Source organism: Scyliorhinus canicula, chromosome 3, assembly GCF_902713615.1.
Source record: "Scyliorhinus canicula chromosome 3, sScyCan1.1, whole genome shotgun sequence".
Taxonomy (NCBI): Eukaryota; Metazoa; Chordata; class Chondrichthyes; order Carcharhiniformes; family Scyliorhinidae; genus Scyliorhinus; species Scyliorhinus canicula.
The window spans coordinates 317,786-337,507 of record NC_052148.1 but is presented as its reverse complement, the minus strand read 5'-3'; the positions used below and the strand labels follow the sequence as shown (position 1 = coordinate 337,507).

Below are 19,722 nucleotides of genomic sequence, written 5' to 3'. Positions count from 1 at the left end.
TGAATAGGGGAGTTACATTGACGTGTTTCCAATCCATCGGGACTCTTACGGAAACCATGGAATTCTAAAATATCATAACCAATGTATCTACTACCTCTGCTGCCACGTCCTTTAATATCCAAGGGTGCAGTCCCATCAGGTCCTGGACTCCCTTCAGTCCCATTAGTTTATTCAATACCTTCTCCCCAGTGATGGTCATTGCACCAAGTTCCTCTGCATTAACAGCAGTTTTTGGAAAAATTTTATTATCCTCTACCGTGAAGACAGGCTAAATATTGGTTCAGTGCCTCCACCATTTCTGTGTTGCCCATTATTACCTCACCAGTATTGTCCTCTAAAGGACCAACATTTACAGAGAACGTACTGGAGCCAAATTTGAAGACAACACAAAAATAAGCAGGAAAGCAATTTGAAATGAGGAATTAAGAAATTTACAAATGGTTATGGATAGTTTGTGTGAGTGGGCCAAAATTTGGCAGATGGAATTTAACGTGATTAAGTGTGAGGTCACCCATTTTGGTCAGAGGAGTAAAAAGGCAACTTATCTAAATGGAGAGAAACTTCAAAATACTTTGGGGCAGAGGGATCGGGATGACCTTATGCAGGGATCGCAAAAAGATAGTGTGCAGGTAATAAAGAAGGCTAATAGGATTTTGGTGCTCATTGCTAATGGAATAAAATATAAAAGTAGGCAAGTGCTGTTGCAACTATGTGGCACATTGGTGAGACATCATATCAAGTGTTGCACACTAGTTTAGGTCCCCTTAGTTGAGGAAGGACATAAATGCATTCGGGGTCCTTCAGAGAAGGTTCACTAGATTGATTCCAGGGATGAAGGACGTGTTTTATGAAGAGAGATTGAGCAGTTTAGGCCCATACTCACTGGAGTTTAGAAGAACGAGAGAACATCTAATTGAGGTCTACAATATGCTAAAGGGGATTGATAGGGTAGATGTACACCCCTTGTACATTCTAGGATGAGGGGCCATAATCAAAAGGATCGCAAATCTGTGGAATTCTCTACCATGGGGTGCAGTGGACACGGAACACTAAATGAATTTGAGGAGATAGAAAGGTTTTGAATTAGGAGCGGGTTGAAACGTTATGGTAACCCGGTTTCCGTGGGATTCTGGTCCAGCGTCTGCATGGTGTTATGGACCAGGATTTAGAAACACCTCTCCGCAGAGCTAACACCCCCCAGACCAGGCTATATCCTGGTAAACCTCCTTTTCACCCTCTCCAAAGCCTCCACATCCTTCCAGGGTGTGGCGACCAGAATTATGCGCAATATTCCAAGTGCGGCCTCTGCCAGTTTTCATTCTCGAGGCCTCGTCCAATGAAGGCAAGCATTCCGTATGCTTTCTTTTTTTTTTAATATAAATTTAGATTACCCAATTATTTTTTCTATTAAGGGGCAATTTAGCGTGGCCAATCCACCTACTCTGCACATTTTTTTTGGGGTTGTGGGGGCGAAACCCACGCAGACACGGGGAGAATGTGCAAACTCCACACAGACAGTGACCCAGAGCCGGGATCGAACCTGGGACCTCAGCGCCGTGAGGCGGTTGTGCTAACCACTAGGCCACCGTGCTGCCCATTCCGTATGCTTTCTTGATTACCTTGTCCACTTGTGTTGCCACTTTCAAAGATCTGTGGACCTCTCTGACTTTCTATATTCCTCAGAGTTTTGCCATTTACGGTATATTTCCCCTCGATGCTAGACCTACCAAAATGCATTACCTCACATTTGCCATTTTTCTACCCAAGTCTCCAACCTATCTATGTCCTGCTGTATCCTCTGACAATCCTCAACACTATCTGCAACTCCACCAACCTTGGTGTCATCTGTGAACGTACCAATCATAGCACAGTGGTTAGCACTGCTGCTTCACAGCACCAGGGTCCCGCGTTCGATTCCCGCTTGAGTCACTGTCTGTGCAGAGTCTACACGTTCTCCCAGTGCCTGCATGGTGTTATGGGCCAGGATTTAGAAACACCAAAGTATATTATGGAGTTCACCTGATGTGTTTATTGATTTTGGTTACAATGAGCTCAAGAGCCTGCCTTTCAGGTGTTACTTAACAGAGTTCTTAGGTGCTTTTAATCAAAAAACAAGCTTTATTATTCGAATTTAGTTAACATTTTTATAACCACAGTAAGAATTTTTATCAACTACAAACATAAAGCACCCACACAGCTACAGTAATCTTTGTAAAACCCTTATGAATTCCCCCTTAACTGTTCCAATTCAATAACAAAGTCCAAGTAAAACCAGAAACCCCTTTTTAAAGGTGTGGCCCAGCACACAGCACTCTTACTGGTATGAGACTTTTTATTGATACTCTGTTTCACTTTTCAAACAGCAGGTTTGAATTACTTCCAGAAAGTAATTATCTCTTTTAAGTTATCAAACAGTCGAGAAACAGCTTTTTAAAATGAAGATAGAGAGACACTTCTTTCAACCTGTGCAGTTCAAAACCAGTCCAAACTCAAAACCAAAGTAAAACCCACAGAGCCACAAACTAGCTCACCCACACAATGACATCACTGAAGCTATGTGATAAGACAAAAACATTTCTTAAAGGTACACTCCCATGACAGTGCGATTCCTCCGGGTACTCCGGTTTCCTACCACAAGTCCCGAAAGACGTGCTTGTTAGGTGAATTGGACATTCTAAATTCTCCATGTACCCAAACAGGCGCCGGAATGTGGCGACTAGGGACTTTACACGTAACTTCATTGTAAAGATTATTATTATAGCTACAAAACAAGAGGCCCCAGCACAGATCCCTGTGGAACACCACTAGTCACAACCTTCCATTCAGAAAAACACCCTTTTACTGCTACACTTTGCCTTCTGTGACCAAGCCAGTTCTGTATCCATCTTGCCACCTCACCTCTGATCCCGTGTGACTTCACCATTTGTACCAGTCTGCCATGAGGCAACTTGTCAAACACTTTACTGAAGTCCATGTAAACACCATCGCCCTCCCCATATCAATCATCTTGGTCACCTCCTCAGGAAACATGATGAAGTTAGTGAGGCACGATCTCCCCTTCACAAAACCATGATGTCTATTACCAATTAGTCCATTTGTTTCCGAATGGGTATAAATCCAGCCTGAGAGTTCTCTCCAATAATTTAACTGCTACCGAATATTGGGGGTCCTGTCCAATATCCTCGTCACTGTTGGGGTCTCGTCTGGGATTGTGATAAAATGAACATCATAACCAGATGGTTCTCAGCAAGCACACAGTCCATTTAAATCAACAGCCAACAATGGTCAGATACACCACACTCTGAAAGCAAATTGCAGATGCCACCAGTACTTCTGTGGATTTCTCGTCCACAACCTGGTTTTGCTTGAAACCGTGTCTGCTTCCACATCATAGACCCTCATCATCCTGCCAGCTCTATACTAAACTGAAGTCATTAACCCTTTCTCAGGGAGGCAATGGCATAGTGGTATTGTCACAGGACCAGTAATCCAGCGTGATGAATTTAGGAATTTCATATATATTGTATAGTATCTATTTGGTGCAGGAGGGGTGAAAAGCCCGGGTTAGTGCGTGACTGCTGCAGATGTGTTTTTAAAAATCCAGGTATGAAAGGCACCGATGCATTTGGTCTGTTCGTGCGCGTTCTCAGACTTCTGTATCTCCTGCCCGATGGAAGAAGTTGCAATGAAAGCATGCAATGAAAGCATCATAAAAGTTTGGGCTAATGGGCTTTTATTTTATATTAAGAGGGTTCCCTAGGGTGGAGATTATAAGAGACATTGTGCTTAGCTTAATAAGATGATGAAGTTAAGAGCAGTTGCCATCCCAGGCTGTGATGCAGCCAAATAGGATGCTTTCTATGGAGCATCTGTAAAAGTTGGTAAGGGTTAATGTGGACATGCCGAATTTCCTTAGTTTTCAGGAGCTGAAGCAGTCAGGTGTCGAGATTCAGAGTTTGTCTTTTGGCTGGAAGGGGAACCAAGAAGGTTTCTGAAATATACAGCGAGAGATTCAGCATTATTCTAACAGGGTGTCAGGTTGCTCTCTTTCAAAAAGTCTCAAAACATCTCCCTTTCTCATGGTGAAGTTCCAAGACATCTCATTGTGACATGCATTTCTCAGTGCTAAATGTATTTAAAAGTGGATTGTGACCTGAGATAGTTTTGTTGTTTGAGTTGAAGTAAAGACAGCTGTTAAGGGTTATTGTGCTGCTGCATTGATTAGCATTGTTTAAAGGGTACTTGCAAGCTATTTTTCTTGTGTAATGTTAAGGATATTTTAATACTGTATTACTCAAAGTTTGTTTAATTTACCATATTCTTATTGCTTTGTGTAGCCATTGCTGGAGCCTCACAGTCTTGCAAAATTAAAATAAAGTATTGGGGTTTCTGTCCAGTATCCTAGCTGTTGTTGGGGTCTGGTCCAGAATGGTAATACCAGAAGCCGGAGGTAACGATCTGGATTTGAATTCCACCATGGCAATTTGAATCCATGTCATGCTCCTCGATGTGTGATGTGGGAGCTCAGGGACATGTCCACACACCCTGGCTCCTTCAACACACCCTGGATTGGATTGGATTGGATTTGTTTATTGTCACGTGTACCGAGGTACAACAAAAAGTATTTTTCTGCGAGCAGCTCAACAGATCATTAAGTGTATGGGAAGAAAAAAGAACAAAAGAAAATACATAATCGGGCAACACAAGATATACAATGTAACTACATAACACCAGCATCGGATGAAGCATACAGGGTGTGTTAATGAAGTCAGTCCATAAGACGGTAATTTAGGAGTCTGGTGACAGTGGGGAAGAAGCAGTTTTTGAGTCTGTTTGTGCGCGTTCTCAGACTTCTGTATCTCCTGCCCGATGGAAGAAGTTGGAAGAGAGAGTAAGCCGGGTGGGAGGGTCCTTGATTATGCTGCCCGCTTTCCCGATGCAGCGGGAGGTGTAGATGGAGTCAATGGATGGGAGGCAGGTTCGAGAGAGGGACTGGGCGGTGTTCACGACTCTCTGTAGTTTCTTGCGGTCCTGGGCCGAGCAGTTGCCATCCCAGGCTGTGATGCAGACAAATAGGATGCTTTCTATGGTGCATCTGTAAAAGTTGGTAAGGATTAATGTGGACATGCCGAATTTCCTTAGTTTCCTGAGGAAGTATCGGCGCTGTTGTGCTTTCTTGGTGATAGCGTCAACGTGGGTGGACCAGGACAGACTTTTGGAGATGTGCCCATGGGATTGAAACTGCTAACCATCTCCACCTCGGCCCCGTTGATGCTGACAGGGGTGTGTACAGTACTTTGCTTCCTGAAGTCAATGACCAGCTCTTTAGTTTTGCTGGCATTGAGGGAGAGATTGTTGTCGTTACACCACTCCACTCGGTTCTCTATCTCCCTCCTGTATTCTGACTCGTCGTTATTCGAGATCCGGCCCACTATGGTCGTATCGTCAGCAAACTTGTAGATGGAGTTGGAACCAAATTTTGCCATGCAGTCGTGTGTGTACAGGGGGTAGAGTAGGGGGCTAAGTACGCAGCCTTGTGGGGCCCCGGTATTGAGGACTATTGTGGAGGAGGTGTTGTTGTTCATTCTTACTGACTGTGGCCTGTTGGTCAGAAAGTCAAGGATCCAGTTGCAGAGTGGAGAGCCAAGTCCTAGGTTTTGGAGCTTTGATATGAGCTTGGCTGGGATTATGGTGTTGAAGGCGGAGCTGTAGTCAATAAATAGGAGGCTTATGTAGGAGTCCTTGTTTTCGAGATGCTCTAGGGAGGAGTGTAGAGCCAGGGAAATGTGTCTGATGTGGACCGGTTGTGGCGGTATGCGAATTGCAGTGGATCAAGGCGTTCTGGGAGTATGGAGGTGATGCGCTTCATGATCAGCCTCTCGAAGCACTTCATTATGACTGAAGTCAAGGCCACCGGATGGTAGTCATTGAGGCACGTTGCCTGGTTCTTCTTTGGCACCGGTATGATGGTGGTCTTCTTGAAGCAGGTGGGGACCTCGGAGTGGAGTGGGGACAGGTTAAAGATGTCTGTGAATACCTCTGCCAGCTGGTCTGCGCAGGCTCTGAGTGCACGACCAGGGATCCCGTCCGAGACCGTTGCCTTCCGAGGGTTCACTTTCAGGAAGGCCAATCTGACTTCAGAAGCTGTGATGGTGGGTATGGGTGAATTATGGGCTGCTGGGGCACTCGACAGTGGATTGTTGGTTACCTTCTCGAACCGAGCATAGAATGCATTGAGTTCATCGGGGAGGGGAGCGCTGCTGCCAGAGATATTGCTCGGCTTTGCTTTGTAGCCCGTTATATTGTTTAGGCCTTGCCACAACCACCGAGAGTCTGTCCGTGACTCTAGCTTGGTTTGATAGTCTCTCTTGGCATCTCGGATGGCTTTGCGGAGGTCGTAACTGGATTTATTCTATAGGTCAGGGCTAGTCTGCCTTGAACGCCTCAGATTTGTCCGTCAGTAGTGAGTCAATCTCGCGATTGAGCCATGGTTTCCGGTTGGGGAACGTACTGCTTTCTTTGGCACGCAGTCGTCCACACATTTGCTGATGAAGTCTGTGACGTTGGTGGCATACTCATTTAAGTTGGTCGCTGAGTTCTTAAATATGGACCAGTCCACTGTCTCTAAGCAGTCACGTAAGAGCTCTTCTGTCTCCTCGGACCAGCACCGCACAACCTTCATAGCTGGATTTTCCTGCTTGAGTTTCTGCTTGTATGCCGGAAGAAGTAGCACAGTCTTATGGTCTGATTTCCCAAAATGCGGTCGGGGGATGGAACAGTTGGTGCCCTTGACTTTTGTTTAGCAGTGGTCAAGAGTGTTGTCGCCCCTGGTGGGACAGGAGATGTGCTGGTGGATTTTTGGCAGTACACTCTTGAGATTGGCCTTGTTGAAGTCTCCGGCCACGATGAACAAGGTTGTCGTTGTTTATAACTGTGTACAGTTCGTCTAGCGCCTTCCTAACCTCTGCCTGTGGTGGGATGTAGACCGCTGTGATAATGGCTGAAGTGAACTCACGTGGAAGATAGTATGGGCGGCACTTCAATGTCAGATATTCCAGGTCCAGGGAGCCGTAGGTCGCCAGGGTCGCCACATCCAAGCACCAGGAGGAGTTGATGAGGAGGCAAACCCCTCCACCCTTCGCTTTGCCTGAAGATGCCGTGCGGTCCGCCCGGTGAATAGAGAAGCCTTCAGGTTGTATGGCACAGTCCGGTGAGGCGGGGGTGAGCCATGTCTCTGTGAAACAGAGCACACAGCAGTCTCTTACTTGCTTCTGAGAGTTAAGTCTGGCGTTAAGTTCATCCAATTTGTTTTCGATCACTTGGACGTTTGCCAGGAGTATGCTGGGGAGAGGGGTCTTGAAACCCTGGCTCCTTCACGTGCAAGTGTGTCCAGCTGTAGCCCTTGGACCGTCCGATTTGTAATGGTCCCAACTCTCCCAGAACTGGTTCCATTGTCCCATAAATCTGAATCCCTCCCTCCTGTACCATCTCTCACGCCACGCATTCATCCTATCTAGCCTGTCATTCCTACTCTGACTAGCACGTGGCACTAGTAGGAATCCCGAGATTGCTACCTTTTGAGGTCCTACTTTTTAGTTTAGTTCCTAACTCCCAAAATTCAGCATGTAGAACCTCATCCCATTTTTTACCTATATCGTTCGTTGGTGCCTATATGTATCAAAGTGAATCCGTCCGCTTGACATCTCTGGAGCTGCGGATGGACTCACTTTGGAGCATCCACGATGCTGAGGAAGTCGTGGATAGCATGTTTTGCGAGTTGGTCACCCCGCAGATAAAGAATACTGAGGGAGATAGGAAATGGGTGACCAACAGGCAGAAGAAGAGTAGGAAGGCAATGCAGGGTCTCCTGAGGTCATCTCCCTCCAAAATAGGTGTACCACTTTGGATACTGTTGAGGTAGATGGCTCACCAGGGGAAGGCAGCAGGAGCCAGTTTCATGGCACCGTGGCTGGCTCTGCTGCGTAGGGCAGGAAAAAGAGTGGCAGAGTTACAGTGAGGGGATTCGATTTTAAGCAGAGCAGACAGGCGTTTCTGTGGATGCAAATGAGACACCAAGAAGGTATGTTGCCTCCTGTGTGCAAGGGTCCTGGATGTCTCAGTGCTGCTGCAGGACATTCTAAAGGGGGAGGGTGAACAGCCAGCTGTCGTGGTGCATATAGGCACCAATGAATGATATAGGTAATAGAACATAGAACATTACAGCGCAGTACGGGCCCTTCGGCCCTCGATGTTGCGCCGACCCGTGAAACCATCTGAAGCCTATCTGACCTACACTATTCCATTTTCATCCATATGCCTATCCAGTGACCACTTAAATGCCCTTAAATTTGGCGAGTCTACTACTGTTGTAGGCAGGGCGTTCCAACCCCTACTACTCTCTGAATAAAGAAACTGCCTCTGACATCTGTCGTATATCTATCACCCCTCAATTTAAAGCCATGTCCCCTCGTGTTGGTCATCACCATCCGAGGAAAAAGACTCTCAATGTCCACCCTATCTAACCCTCGACTATCTTATATGTCTCTATTAAGTCACCTCTCAGCCTTCTCCTCTCTAACGAAAACAACCTCAAGTCCCTGAGCCTTTCCTCGTAAGACCTTCCCTCCATACCAGGCAACATCCTAGTAAATCTCCTCTGAACCCTTTCCAAAGCTTCCACATCCTTCCTATAATGTGGTGACCAGAACTGCACGCAGTACTCCAGGTGCGGCCGCACCAGAGTTATGTACAGCTGCAGCATGACCTCGTGGCTCCGAAACTCAATCCCCCTGCTGATAAAGGCTAGCACACCATATGCCTTCTTAACAGCCCTATTAACCTGGGTGGCAACTTTCAGGGATTTATGTACCTGGATGCCGAGATCTCTCTGTTTATCTACACTACCAAGAATCTTGCCATTAGCCCAGTACTCTGCATTCCTGTTACTCCTTCCAAAGTGAACCACCTCACACTTTTCCGCATTAAACTCCATCTGCCACCTCTCAGCCCAGCTCTACAGCTTATCTATGTCCCTCTGTAACCTATAACATCCTTCAGCACTATCCACAACTCCACCGACCTTCGTGTCATCTGCAAATTTACGAACCCATCCTTCTACACCCTCTTCCAGGTCATTTATAAAAATGACAAACAGAAGTGGCCCCAAAACAGATCCTTGCGGTACACCACTAGTAACTGAACTCCAGGATGAACATTTGCCATCAACCACCACCCTCTGTCTTCTTTCAGCTAGCCAATTACTGATCCAAACCGCTAAATCACCTTCAATCCCATACTTCCGTATTTTCTGCAATAGCCTACTTTGGAGAACCTTATCAAACGCCTTACTGAAATCCATATACACCACATCAACCGCTTTACCCTCATCCACCTGTTTGGTCACCTTCTCAAAAAACTCAATAAGGTTTGTGAGGCATGACCTACCTGTGGTATTGTGAAGCAAATAATGGCATGATGGGAAAAGTAGTCAAGTTTTCTTGGTACAAGTGAATTTAAACTGATTTTCATATAACCTAAGGCACAGAATACACAGACACAGCATGTCCTGAGAACTGGGTGACTCAGAGTCTAATAAGGCTTGTTCGTCATGAACCTAGAAGCAGTCTCAATACATAACAAGCTGAACAACTGTCTCTTCCTGTTTGTAAACAAATTTGTCCCTTTCTTAAAACAAAGACAAGATAATGATATGAAACTCCAGTCCCCTAAAGGTCAGCAAGGTGACGCCATTGTAACGATTATTACTTATGTTTTACTTTCGATCAAATTCCTGACCAAGTTGTATTCATGTTATCTTGATCCTATAATGTATAAGAATCGCCTTCTTTTTCTGTAATATCGCAGACTTGGGACGGACTCAGCAGTTTGTAATTGACTGCCTTCCGACTTCAAGTTTCTGCCATTTCTGCTAGCAGTTCTAATTAGTGAATAAAGTTCAGTTTTGCTTACCTAATGAATGCTGTTTGAATTTCTCTATCACAGACAAACGGGGGGAAAATATTGAATACGACATACCCTTCACAAAACCGTGTTGAGTATCGCTAATCAACTTGTTCTTTTCAAGATGATTATAAACCCTATCTCTTATAACCTTTTCCAACATTTTACCCACAACCGAAGTAAGGCTCACAGGTCTATAATTATCAGGGTTGTCTCTACTCCCCTTCTTGAACAAGGGGACAACATTTGCTATCCTCCAGTCTTCCGGCACTATTCCTGTCGACAAAGACGACATAAAGATCAAGGACAAAGGCTCTGCAATCTCCTCCTTGGCTTCCCAGAGAATCCTAGGATAAATCCCATCTGGCCCAGGGGACTTATCTATTTTTTTCACTTTCCAAAATGCTAACACCTCCTCCTTGTGAACCTCAATCCCATCTAGCCTGGTCGACTGTGCCTGAGTATTCTCCTCAACAACATTGTCTTTCTCCAGTGTAAACACGGATGAAAAATATCCATTTAACGCTTCCTCTATCTCCTCTGATTCCACACACAACTTTCCACGACTATCCTTAATTGGCCCTAATCTTACTCTAGTCATTCTTTTGTTCCTGATATACCTATAGAAAGCCTTAGGGTTTTCCTTGATCCTTTCCGCCAACGACTTTTCGTGTCCTCTCCTCGCTCTTCTTAACTCTCCCTTTAGGTCCTTCCTGGCTAACTTGTAACTCTCAAGTGCCCTAACTGAGCCTTCATGTCTCATCCTAACATAAGCCTTCTTCTTCCTCTTGACAAGTGCTTCAACTTCCTTAGTAAACCACGGTTCCCTTGCTCGACAACTTCCTCCCTGCCTGACAGGTACATACTTATCAAGGACACGCAGTAGCTGTTCCTTGAAAAAGCTCCACATTTCGATTGTACCCATCCCCTGCAGTTTCCTTCCCCATCCTATACATCCTAAATCTTGCCGAATAGCATCATAATTGCCTTTCCCCCAATAAATGGGATGAGGTCCTATATGCTGAATTTAGGGGGTTAGGAGCTAAACTAAAAAGTAGGGCCTCAAAGATAGTAATCTCAGGATTGCTACCAGTGCCACGTGCTAGTCAGAGTAGGAATGACAGGATAGGATGAATGTGTGGCATGAGAGATGATACAGGAGGGAGTGTCATGTGAGAGTCCCATTAAGAAAAGTGTGTTTCAAATGGCTGCAGTGATGTCATTGCGTGGGTGGAGCCGGAATGTGATTCTGTCCTTTATTTTCATTTTGAGCTGGCAGCTGCAGTGTGTCTTAGTTTCGCTTTCATTTGGAGAGCTGTATTCAAAGCAAGCAGATGTGTATTGATCTCTCTAAATAATGTCTCCAGATAACTTGATCATTTAAAAGTAATGTTTCTGGAAGGAATGCAAACCTACTGTCTTTGTTAAAAGGGTTTCTTGACTTATGGATGTTGCTTGGAAGGTTATTATGGGTTATCTCTAGAGTACTGTATCTTTTTGGGGGGTTCAGGGTTGGTAGCTGATAAACTGTTTACTGTGTGTTTATAAAATGTTAACTGGATTCATAGAACATTGTTTTTGTTTAAAAATACTCTTAGTTCTCTGTTGCATCACAATTGTAAAGTGGGCCCTTGTGCTCCTCATAACCAAAATCTATTAAAAGTTGTGGATCAGGTGAACTCCATAATATACTTTGGTGTTCTCTAAACCCTGGCCCATAATAGGAGGGATTCAGATTTTTGAGACAATGGAACCAATTCTGAGAGAGTTAGGACCATTATAAATCGGACGGTTTACACTGGGGCAGGACTGGAACCAATGTCCAAGGGGGTTGTTTGCTAGCGCTATTGGGGAGAGTTTAAACAAATGCGGCAGGGGGATGGGAACCAATGCAGGAAGTATTATCCAAAGGTAATTGCAGTCCAACAATATGGTCTGATTATCATAAAACTAATAGGAATAGATCTTTTTGTTTTTAAATAAAGACATACCTGTGGTTTGGCAGTAATTCTCCATGTCCAATCTCCACCATGCAGTCCTCCAACACGTTTCACAAATTCAGTTGTTAATATGAAATCATTGTCTTTTATTTCCTGCACTCCAAAGTTTGTTCCATCATGCATTAGCCAGCCATAGCTGGGAAGCCGATCGCCTTGCTCACATGTATGCCGCAGATTCACCTCTGCCTTGAACTGCTGCAGCCACATCAAGCCTAAATTGCAAAATAAATTCAAGATCAATCAACTATTGATCAGTTCCTGGATCATACTGAAAAAAAAAGCACCATGTGAAACTGAGTACTCCATGACATCCAGCCAACAGGTTTTCAAAATAAAGCATTTTTCACAAAAATACCAAAATTCACATTTCTGTATCAGATAGCCAGATGGTGAAGGATATAAATGAAGCCGCATCTTTACAGATTTACACATTTCTATTTACAGATTCTGATTCCAGAGATTAGGGGTTTGTCGTACGAGGACAGATTGAGCAGTTTAGGCCAATACTCTCTAGAGTTTAGAAGAATGAAGGGAGATCTAATTGAGGTATACAAGATGCTAAAAGGTATGGATAAAGTAGACGCAGAGCGTATGCTTCCTATTGTGGGGCATTCTAGAACGAGAGGTCATGGGAAACTGGGACTCACTGCCTGAAAGTTCGTAAGATATAGGAGCAGAATTAGCCCATTTGGCCCATCGTGTACTGGCCTTAACTCCACCGTCCTGCCTGTTCTTCATAACTCTTCAATCCATTACCAGTTAAAAATATGTCCAACTCCTGCTTAAATCTACTGACGAGGGGATTTTCACAGTAACTTCATTGCAGTGTTAATGTAAGCCTACTTGTGACACTAATGATCCAACGCACTCTGGGATATCGAATTGCAGAGTCACAAAAAAGGGTGATGGAGGCGGGAACCCTCACATTTAGAATCATAGAATTTACAGTGCAGAAGGAGGCCATTCAGCCCATCAGGTCTGCACCGCCTCTTGGAAACAGCACCCTGCCCAAGCCCACACCTCCACCCTATCCCCATAAGCCAGTAACCCCACCCAACACTAAGGGCAATTTTTGGACACTAAGGACAATTTATCATGGCCAATCCACCTAACCTGCACATCTTTGGACTGTGGGAGGAAACCGGAGCACCCGGAGGAAACCCACGCAGACACGGGGAGAATGTGCAGACTCTACACAGACAGTGACCCAAGCAGGAATCGAACCTGGGACCCTGGAGCTGTGAAGCAATTATGCTAACCACTATGCTACCGTGCATTTAAATGAGCATTTGAAATGTAATAGACCAAGTGCTGGAAATGTTATTCTAATAGTTTGGAGTTTGATGATCGGCGCAGACATGATGGACCAAAGGGCCTGCTTCCGTGCTGTAAAACTCGGACTTTACTCTCGACCGCCTTCAGTTCTGCCTGAACTTGTAATAATAATCTTTATTAGTGTCACATTAGCCTAATGTAAGCTTACATGAACACTGCAATAAAGTTACTGTGAAAAGCCCCTAGTCGCCACATTCCGGCGCCTGTTCGGGTACACAGAGCGAGAATTCAAACTGTCCAATTCACTTAACAGCACGTCTTTCGGGACTTTGTGGGAGGAAACCGGAGCACCCGGAGGAAACCCACACAGACAAGGGGAGAACGTGCAGACGTCGTACAGTGCCCCCAGCCGGGAATCGAACCCGGATCCCTGATGCTGTGAAGCAACAGTGCTAACCACTGTGCAGTCCTGCCACCATATATCACTTGTTGTTCCTATAGTTGCTAGCATGTCGCATTGGGAAACAAGAGATTCCCTTTGAATTAACTCCTGAATCTGTTGCCTATACCTCTACCCTTTCCTGTCATTGTTTTCAACATGGACCACGACCTTTAGCTGTTCCCTTTCCCCCACGGGATGTTCTGTAACTTCTGTGATTTATGCTTCCGGTTGCGGCTATGCAGAGCTAAGTCGCACGTTCGGCAGCTCCCACTAGGAACAAACTTTTGGGCTCTTTTCAGGGCTCCCAATGGTATTTTTTCGACTCATCCCGGTGTGGGAAGGAGACTGCAACATTCCCCCGACAGTGGATGGCTTGGACCAGGAGCGGGGCAACTAAAAAAGTGGTGGTGAAGCCAAAGAAAGTGCGAGGCAAGAAAAGCAAGATGGCGGCAGGCGGAGACCAGGCAGCGTGGATGCAGTGGGCGCAGGAGGCTCTCCAACGCTGCTTTAGGGAGCTTAAAACGGACCTGCGGGAGCCGATGAAGGCTTCTATTGACAAGCTGCTGGAGACCCAGGCGGTGGAGATCTGCGAGGTCCGGCAAAAGATCTCAGATAACGAGGATGAGATCTTGGGCCTAGCGGTTAAAGGTGGAGGCGCACGAGGCGCTCCACAAGAAATGGCAGGAACGGTGCGAGGAGATGGAGAATCGATCGAGGTGGAAGAATTTGCGGATCCTGGGCCTCCCGGAGGGACTGGAGGGGTAGGACGTGGGGGCCTATGTGGTCACCATGTTAAACTCGCTGATGGGAGCGGGGTCCTTCCAAGGGCCCCTGGAGCTGGAAGGGGCCCATAGAGTGCTGGCGAGGAGGCCCAAGGCTAACGAGCCGCCGCGGGCGGTGCTGGTGGGGTTTCATCGATTCGTCGACCGGGAGTGTGTGCACAGATGGGCCAAGAAAGAGAGGAGCAACAGGTGAGAGAACGCGGAGGTTCGCATTTATCAGGACTGGAGCGCGGAGGTGGCAAGAAGCGGGCCAGGTACAACCGGGCGAAGGCGGTGCTGCACAGGAAGGGGGTGAAGTTCGGCATGCTGCAGCCGGCACGTCTGTGGGTCACCTACGAGCCATTACTTTGAGTCCCCGGAGAAGGCGTGGGCCTTTGTTCAGGCCGAGAAGCTGGACACAAACTGAGAGTCGGGATGAGGGGTCGTGTGTGGGGATGATTGGGGATTGCCGTGGTTGTGTTACATTTTGAGGGGGGGCTTTCTGTTCTTGTTTCTTTTTGATTCGGTGTGGGCGGTTCGGGAGGGTTGAGCACCGTCTTGGTTGGGTCTGTCAGGTGGGCTCTTGGAGGGGGGCATGTAAGCGGAATGGGGGTTGGATGGCCGGTAGGGGGGATGGGGCCCCGCGGGGGTGGTTGAGGCCCGAGCCGGGGGTGAGGGGACTGGGCCTCTAAAAGGTGCTGCGCCAGAGGAGGAGAGGCCGGGCAGGTGGAAAGCGTGGGCTTTTTCCCGTGCTGAAGGGGGCGGGGCCGCGCGGGCTTTTTCCTGCGCTCGGGATGGATGGGGGAGGTGGAGAGCTTACTGGTGGGTAATGGAGGGGGGGGAGAAGTCCCACAATGGGAGGAATCGAAGGAGAGGCGGGGGTGGCCGGGGTCAGCAGGAGTCAGCTGACTTACGGGAGCGCAATGGGGGGGCAACGCAGCTAGGAGGGGTCCTAGCTGGGGGTGAGGGGTGGGAGGGAACCGGGTTGCTGCTGGTATGGAGTGAGTAGCGGGGGTCGGGATGGGGGTCTGCCGCTGTGGGGAACGGGCCAGGCGTGGGCGCGTGGCTGGCCGAGGAGGGATTATGGCTAGTCGACGGGGTAGAGCAGCCCCCTGATCCGGCTGATAACCTGGAACGTAAGGGGACTGAATGGGCCGATTAAACAGGCCCGGGTGTTTGCACACCTGAAGGGGCTGAAGGCGGATGTGGTAATGCTCCAGGAGACACACCTGAAGGTGGCGGACCAGGTAAGATTGAGGAAAGGGTGGGTAGGTCAGGTGTTCCATTCAGGGCTGGATGCCAAAAACAGGGGGGGGGGGCGATCTTGGTGGGAAAGAGGGTGTCGTTCGAGGTGTCGAGCATTGTGACAGACAATGGCGGTATGGTGAGATGTAATGGTGAGTGGTAAGCTGCAAGGGGAGAGGGTGATGCTGGTCAACGTGTACGCCCCGAACTGGGACGATGCGGGTTTTATGCCGCTTACATGCCCCCCTCACAGACCCAACCAAGACGGTTGGATCCCGGACTTGGAAGTGGGGGGTCTAATAATGGGTTGGGGGGGGGGGGGGGGGGATTTTAACACGGTGTTGGATCCAGCACTGGATCGCTCCAGGTCTAGGACGGGTAGGAGGCCGGCGGCGGCTACAGTGTTGAGGGGGTTCATGGACCAGATGGGAGGGGTGGACCCTTGGAGATTTGCAAGGCCATGGGCTAGGGAATTTTCATTCTTCTCGCACGTTCATAAGGCCTATTCCCGAATAGACTTCTTTGTCATGAGTAGGGTGCTGATTGCGAGTAGAGGATACCGAGTACTCAGCGATAGCCATTTCGGATCACACCCCGCATTGGGTAGACTTAGAGCTGGGGGAGGAGAGGGACCAGCGGCCGTTGTGGCGCTTGGAGGTGGGGCTGTTGGCGGATGAGGAGGTGAGCGAGCGGGTCCGAGGGAGCATAGAATGATACCTGGAGGCCAACGATACCGGGGAGGTTCGAGTGGGGACGGTCTGGGAGGCGCTGAAGGCGGTGGTTAGGGGAGAGCTGATCTCCATTAGGGCCCACAAGGAGAGGAGAGAACAGAGGGAGAGGATGGCGGGGGAGATGGTGAGGGTAGACAGGAGATACGCGGAGGTGCCGGAGGAGGGACTGTTGAGGGAGAGGCGCAGCCTCCAGGCCGAATTCGACCTGTTGACCACCAGGAAGGCGGAGGCGCAGTGGAGGAAGGCCCACGGGGTTATTTATGAATACGGGGAAAAAGCAAGCCGGATGCTGGCGCATCAGCTTCGGAAGCGGGACGCAGCTAGGGAGATCGGGGGAGTTAAGGATAGGGGAGGGAGTGTGGTGCGGAGTGGGGTTGGCATCAATGGGGTCTTCAGGGACTTTTATGAGGAACTGTATCGGTCTGAGCCCCCGGTGGAGGAGGGGGGGATGGGGCGCTTTCTGGACCAACTGAGGTTCCTGAAGGTGGTGGTGGGATTCGGGACCCCGATTTTGCTGGAGGAGCTGGTCAAAGGGATAGGGAGCATGCAGGCGGGGAAGGCGCCGGGGCCGGATGGTTTCCCGGTCGAGTTTTACAAAAAATATGTGGACCTGTTGGGCCCGTTGTTGGTTAGGACCTTCAATGAGGCAAGTGGGGGGGGGGGGGTTTGCCCCCGACGATGTCCCGGGCACTGATCTCCTTGATCTTGAAGCGTGACAAAGATCCCCTGCAATGTGGGTCTTACAGGCCGATCTCGCTGTTAAATGTAGATGCCAAGGTGCTGGCGAAGGGCTTAGCCATGAGAATTGAGGATTGTGTGCCGCAGGTCATCCATGAGGACCAGACGGGGTTCGTTAAGGGGAGGTAGTTGAACGCGAATGTGCGGAGGCTCCTGAACGTTATTATGATGCCGGCGAGGGAGGGGGAGGCTGAGATAGTGGCGGCGATGGACGCCGAGAAGGCCTTCGATAGGGTAGAGTTGGGGTACTTGTGGGAGGTGCTGAAGAGGTTCGGGTTTGGGGAGGGGTTCATCAGGTGGGTTAAGCTGTTGTACGAGACCCCGATGACGAGTGTGGCCACAAACAAGAGGTCTGAGTACTTTCGGCTGCATCGAGGGACGAGGCAGGGGTGTCCCTTGTCCCCCCTGCTCTTTGCATTGGCGATTGAACCCCTGGCTATGGCACTGAGGGAGTCGAGGAAATGGAGGGGGCTGGTGCGGGGTGGGGAGGAACATAAGGTGTCGCTCTATGCAGACGACTTGTTGCTATATGTGGCGGACCCGGTGGGGGCGATGCTGGAGGTAATAAGGATCTTCAGGGAGTTTGGGGATTTCTCAGGGTACAAGCTCAACATGGGGATGAACGAGTTGTTCATGGTTCACCCAGGGGACCAGGAGAGGGGGATTGGCGAGCTCCCACTAAAAAGGGCGGAGAGGAGCTTCAGATACTTGGGGTCCAGGTGGCCAGAAGCTGGGGGGCCCTGCATAGACTTAATTTCACGAGGTTGGTGGAGCAGATGGAGGAGGAGTTTAAGAGGTGGGATGCATTGCCTCTGTCCCTGGCGGGTAGGGTGCAGTCAGTAAAGATGACGGTGCTCCCAAGGTTTTTGTTCCTGTTCCAGTGCCTCCCTATTCTTATCCTGAAGGCCTTCTTTAGGCAGGTCAACAGGATACGGGGTTTGTGTGGGTGCGAGGGACTCCGAGAGTTGGATGGGTGTTCCTGGAGCGGAGCAGGGATTGGGGGGGGGGGGCTGGCGCTGCCCAACCTCTGTGGGTACTACTGGGCCACTAATGCGGCGATGGTGCGCAAGTGGGTGACGGAGGGGGAGGGGGCAGCATGGAAGAGGCTGGAGACGGCATCTTGTGGGGGTACGAGTCTGGAGGCGCTGGCAGCGGCGCCGCTGCCGCTCCCTCCAACGAGGTACACCACGAGCCTGGTGGTGGCGGCTACCCTCAAAATTTGGGGGCAATGGAGGCGGCACGGGGGGGAGGAGGGGGAAGTGGGGGTCTTGGTGTGGACCCCGGTACGGGGGAACAACCAGTTTGTCCCGGGGAGAATGGATGGAGGGTTTGCGGGGTGGCACAGGGCAGGGATAAGAAGGCTAGGGGACCTGTTTGTGGATGGGATGTTCGCGAGCCTGGGCGAGCTGGAGAAGTACAGGCTCCCCCCCGGGAAACACCTTTAGGTATCTACAGGTAAGGGCGTTTGCCAGGCGGCAGGTGGTGGAATTCCCGCTGCTGCCGCCACGCACGGTACAGGACAAGGTGCTCTCGGGGGTATGGGTCGGAGAGGGGAAGATTTCGGCAACATGCCAGGTGATGCAGGCGGAGGAGCTGAAAGGTAAATGGGAAGAGTTGGGGGAGGAGATTGAGGAGGGGACGTGGGCAGAGGCCTTCAGAAGGGTGAACTCTTCCTCTTCGTGCGCGAGGCTCAGCCTCATACAGTTTAAGGTGCTGCACAGGGCACACATGACTGGGACAAGGATGAGTTGTTTTTTTGGGAGTGAGGACAGGTGTGTTAGGTGCTCAGGGAGCCCAGCAAATCATACCCATATGTTCTGGGCATGCCCAGCGCTGGGGGAATTTTGGAAGGGCGTAGCGAGGACGGTGTCGAGGGTGGTAGGATCCAGGGTCAAACCGGGCTGGGGGTTCGCAATATTTGGGGTTTCAGAGGAGCCGGGAGTGCAGGAGGCGAAAGAGGCCGGTGTTCTGGCCTTTGCGTCCCTGGTAGCCCGGTGGAGGATTCTTCTTCAGTGGAAGGATGCGAGGCCCCCAAGTGTGGAGGCCTGGATCAACGACTTGCCGGGGTTTATTAAATTGGAAACGGTGAAATTTGCTTTGAGGGGGTCGGTGCAAGGGTTTTTTAGGCGGTGGCAACCGTTTCTAGACTTCCTGGCAGAACGGTAGACAATGGTCAGTAGCAGCAGGAGTTCTGTTTTTACTTTTGTTGTTCAATACTGGGGGATGAGGGGGTGTACATATTTTCTATGTTTGCTTTGTGTTTTGACGGGTGTTAATTTATTATTTATGTTCGGGGGGAGGGGGGTACTGGGGTGTTTTGTTTTGTATTTAATTCTATGGGGTTCTTTTTCCATTCTGTTGTTGATATTTTGTGAAATCTTTAATAAAAATTATTTTTATAAAAACTTCTGTGATTTATTTCACTCTAGACAACTCTCTATATGGGACTCAAAACTTCACAAAATGCTGGTCATCACCCCACCCCCTTTGACTACTGAATTACAAATTGATGACCGTCCTCCCCAGCCATCTTGCCCACGGTGCGTGGGTGTGTTCACCAGCGCCCAGTG

General features: G+C 48.9%; 1 protein-coding gene across 1 annotated transcript in view; it reads right to left on the bottom strand.

Moving 5' to 3' along the window:
* The window catches only part of mogs (mannosyl-oligosaccharide glucosidase), a 66,037-nt gene that overhangs the window by 39,589 nt on the left and 6,726 nt on the right, over positions 1-19,722 (bottom strand). The window contains exon 2 of the mRNA XM_038793067.1: positions 11,952-12,172. Within this exon, the coding sequence (XP_038648995.1) occupies positions 11,952-12,172 (221 nt within the window). The remainder of the gene's footprint in view (positions 1-11,951; positions 12,173-19,722) is intronic.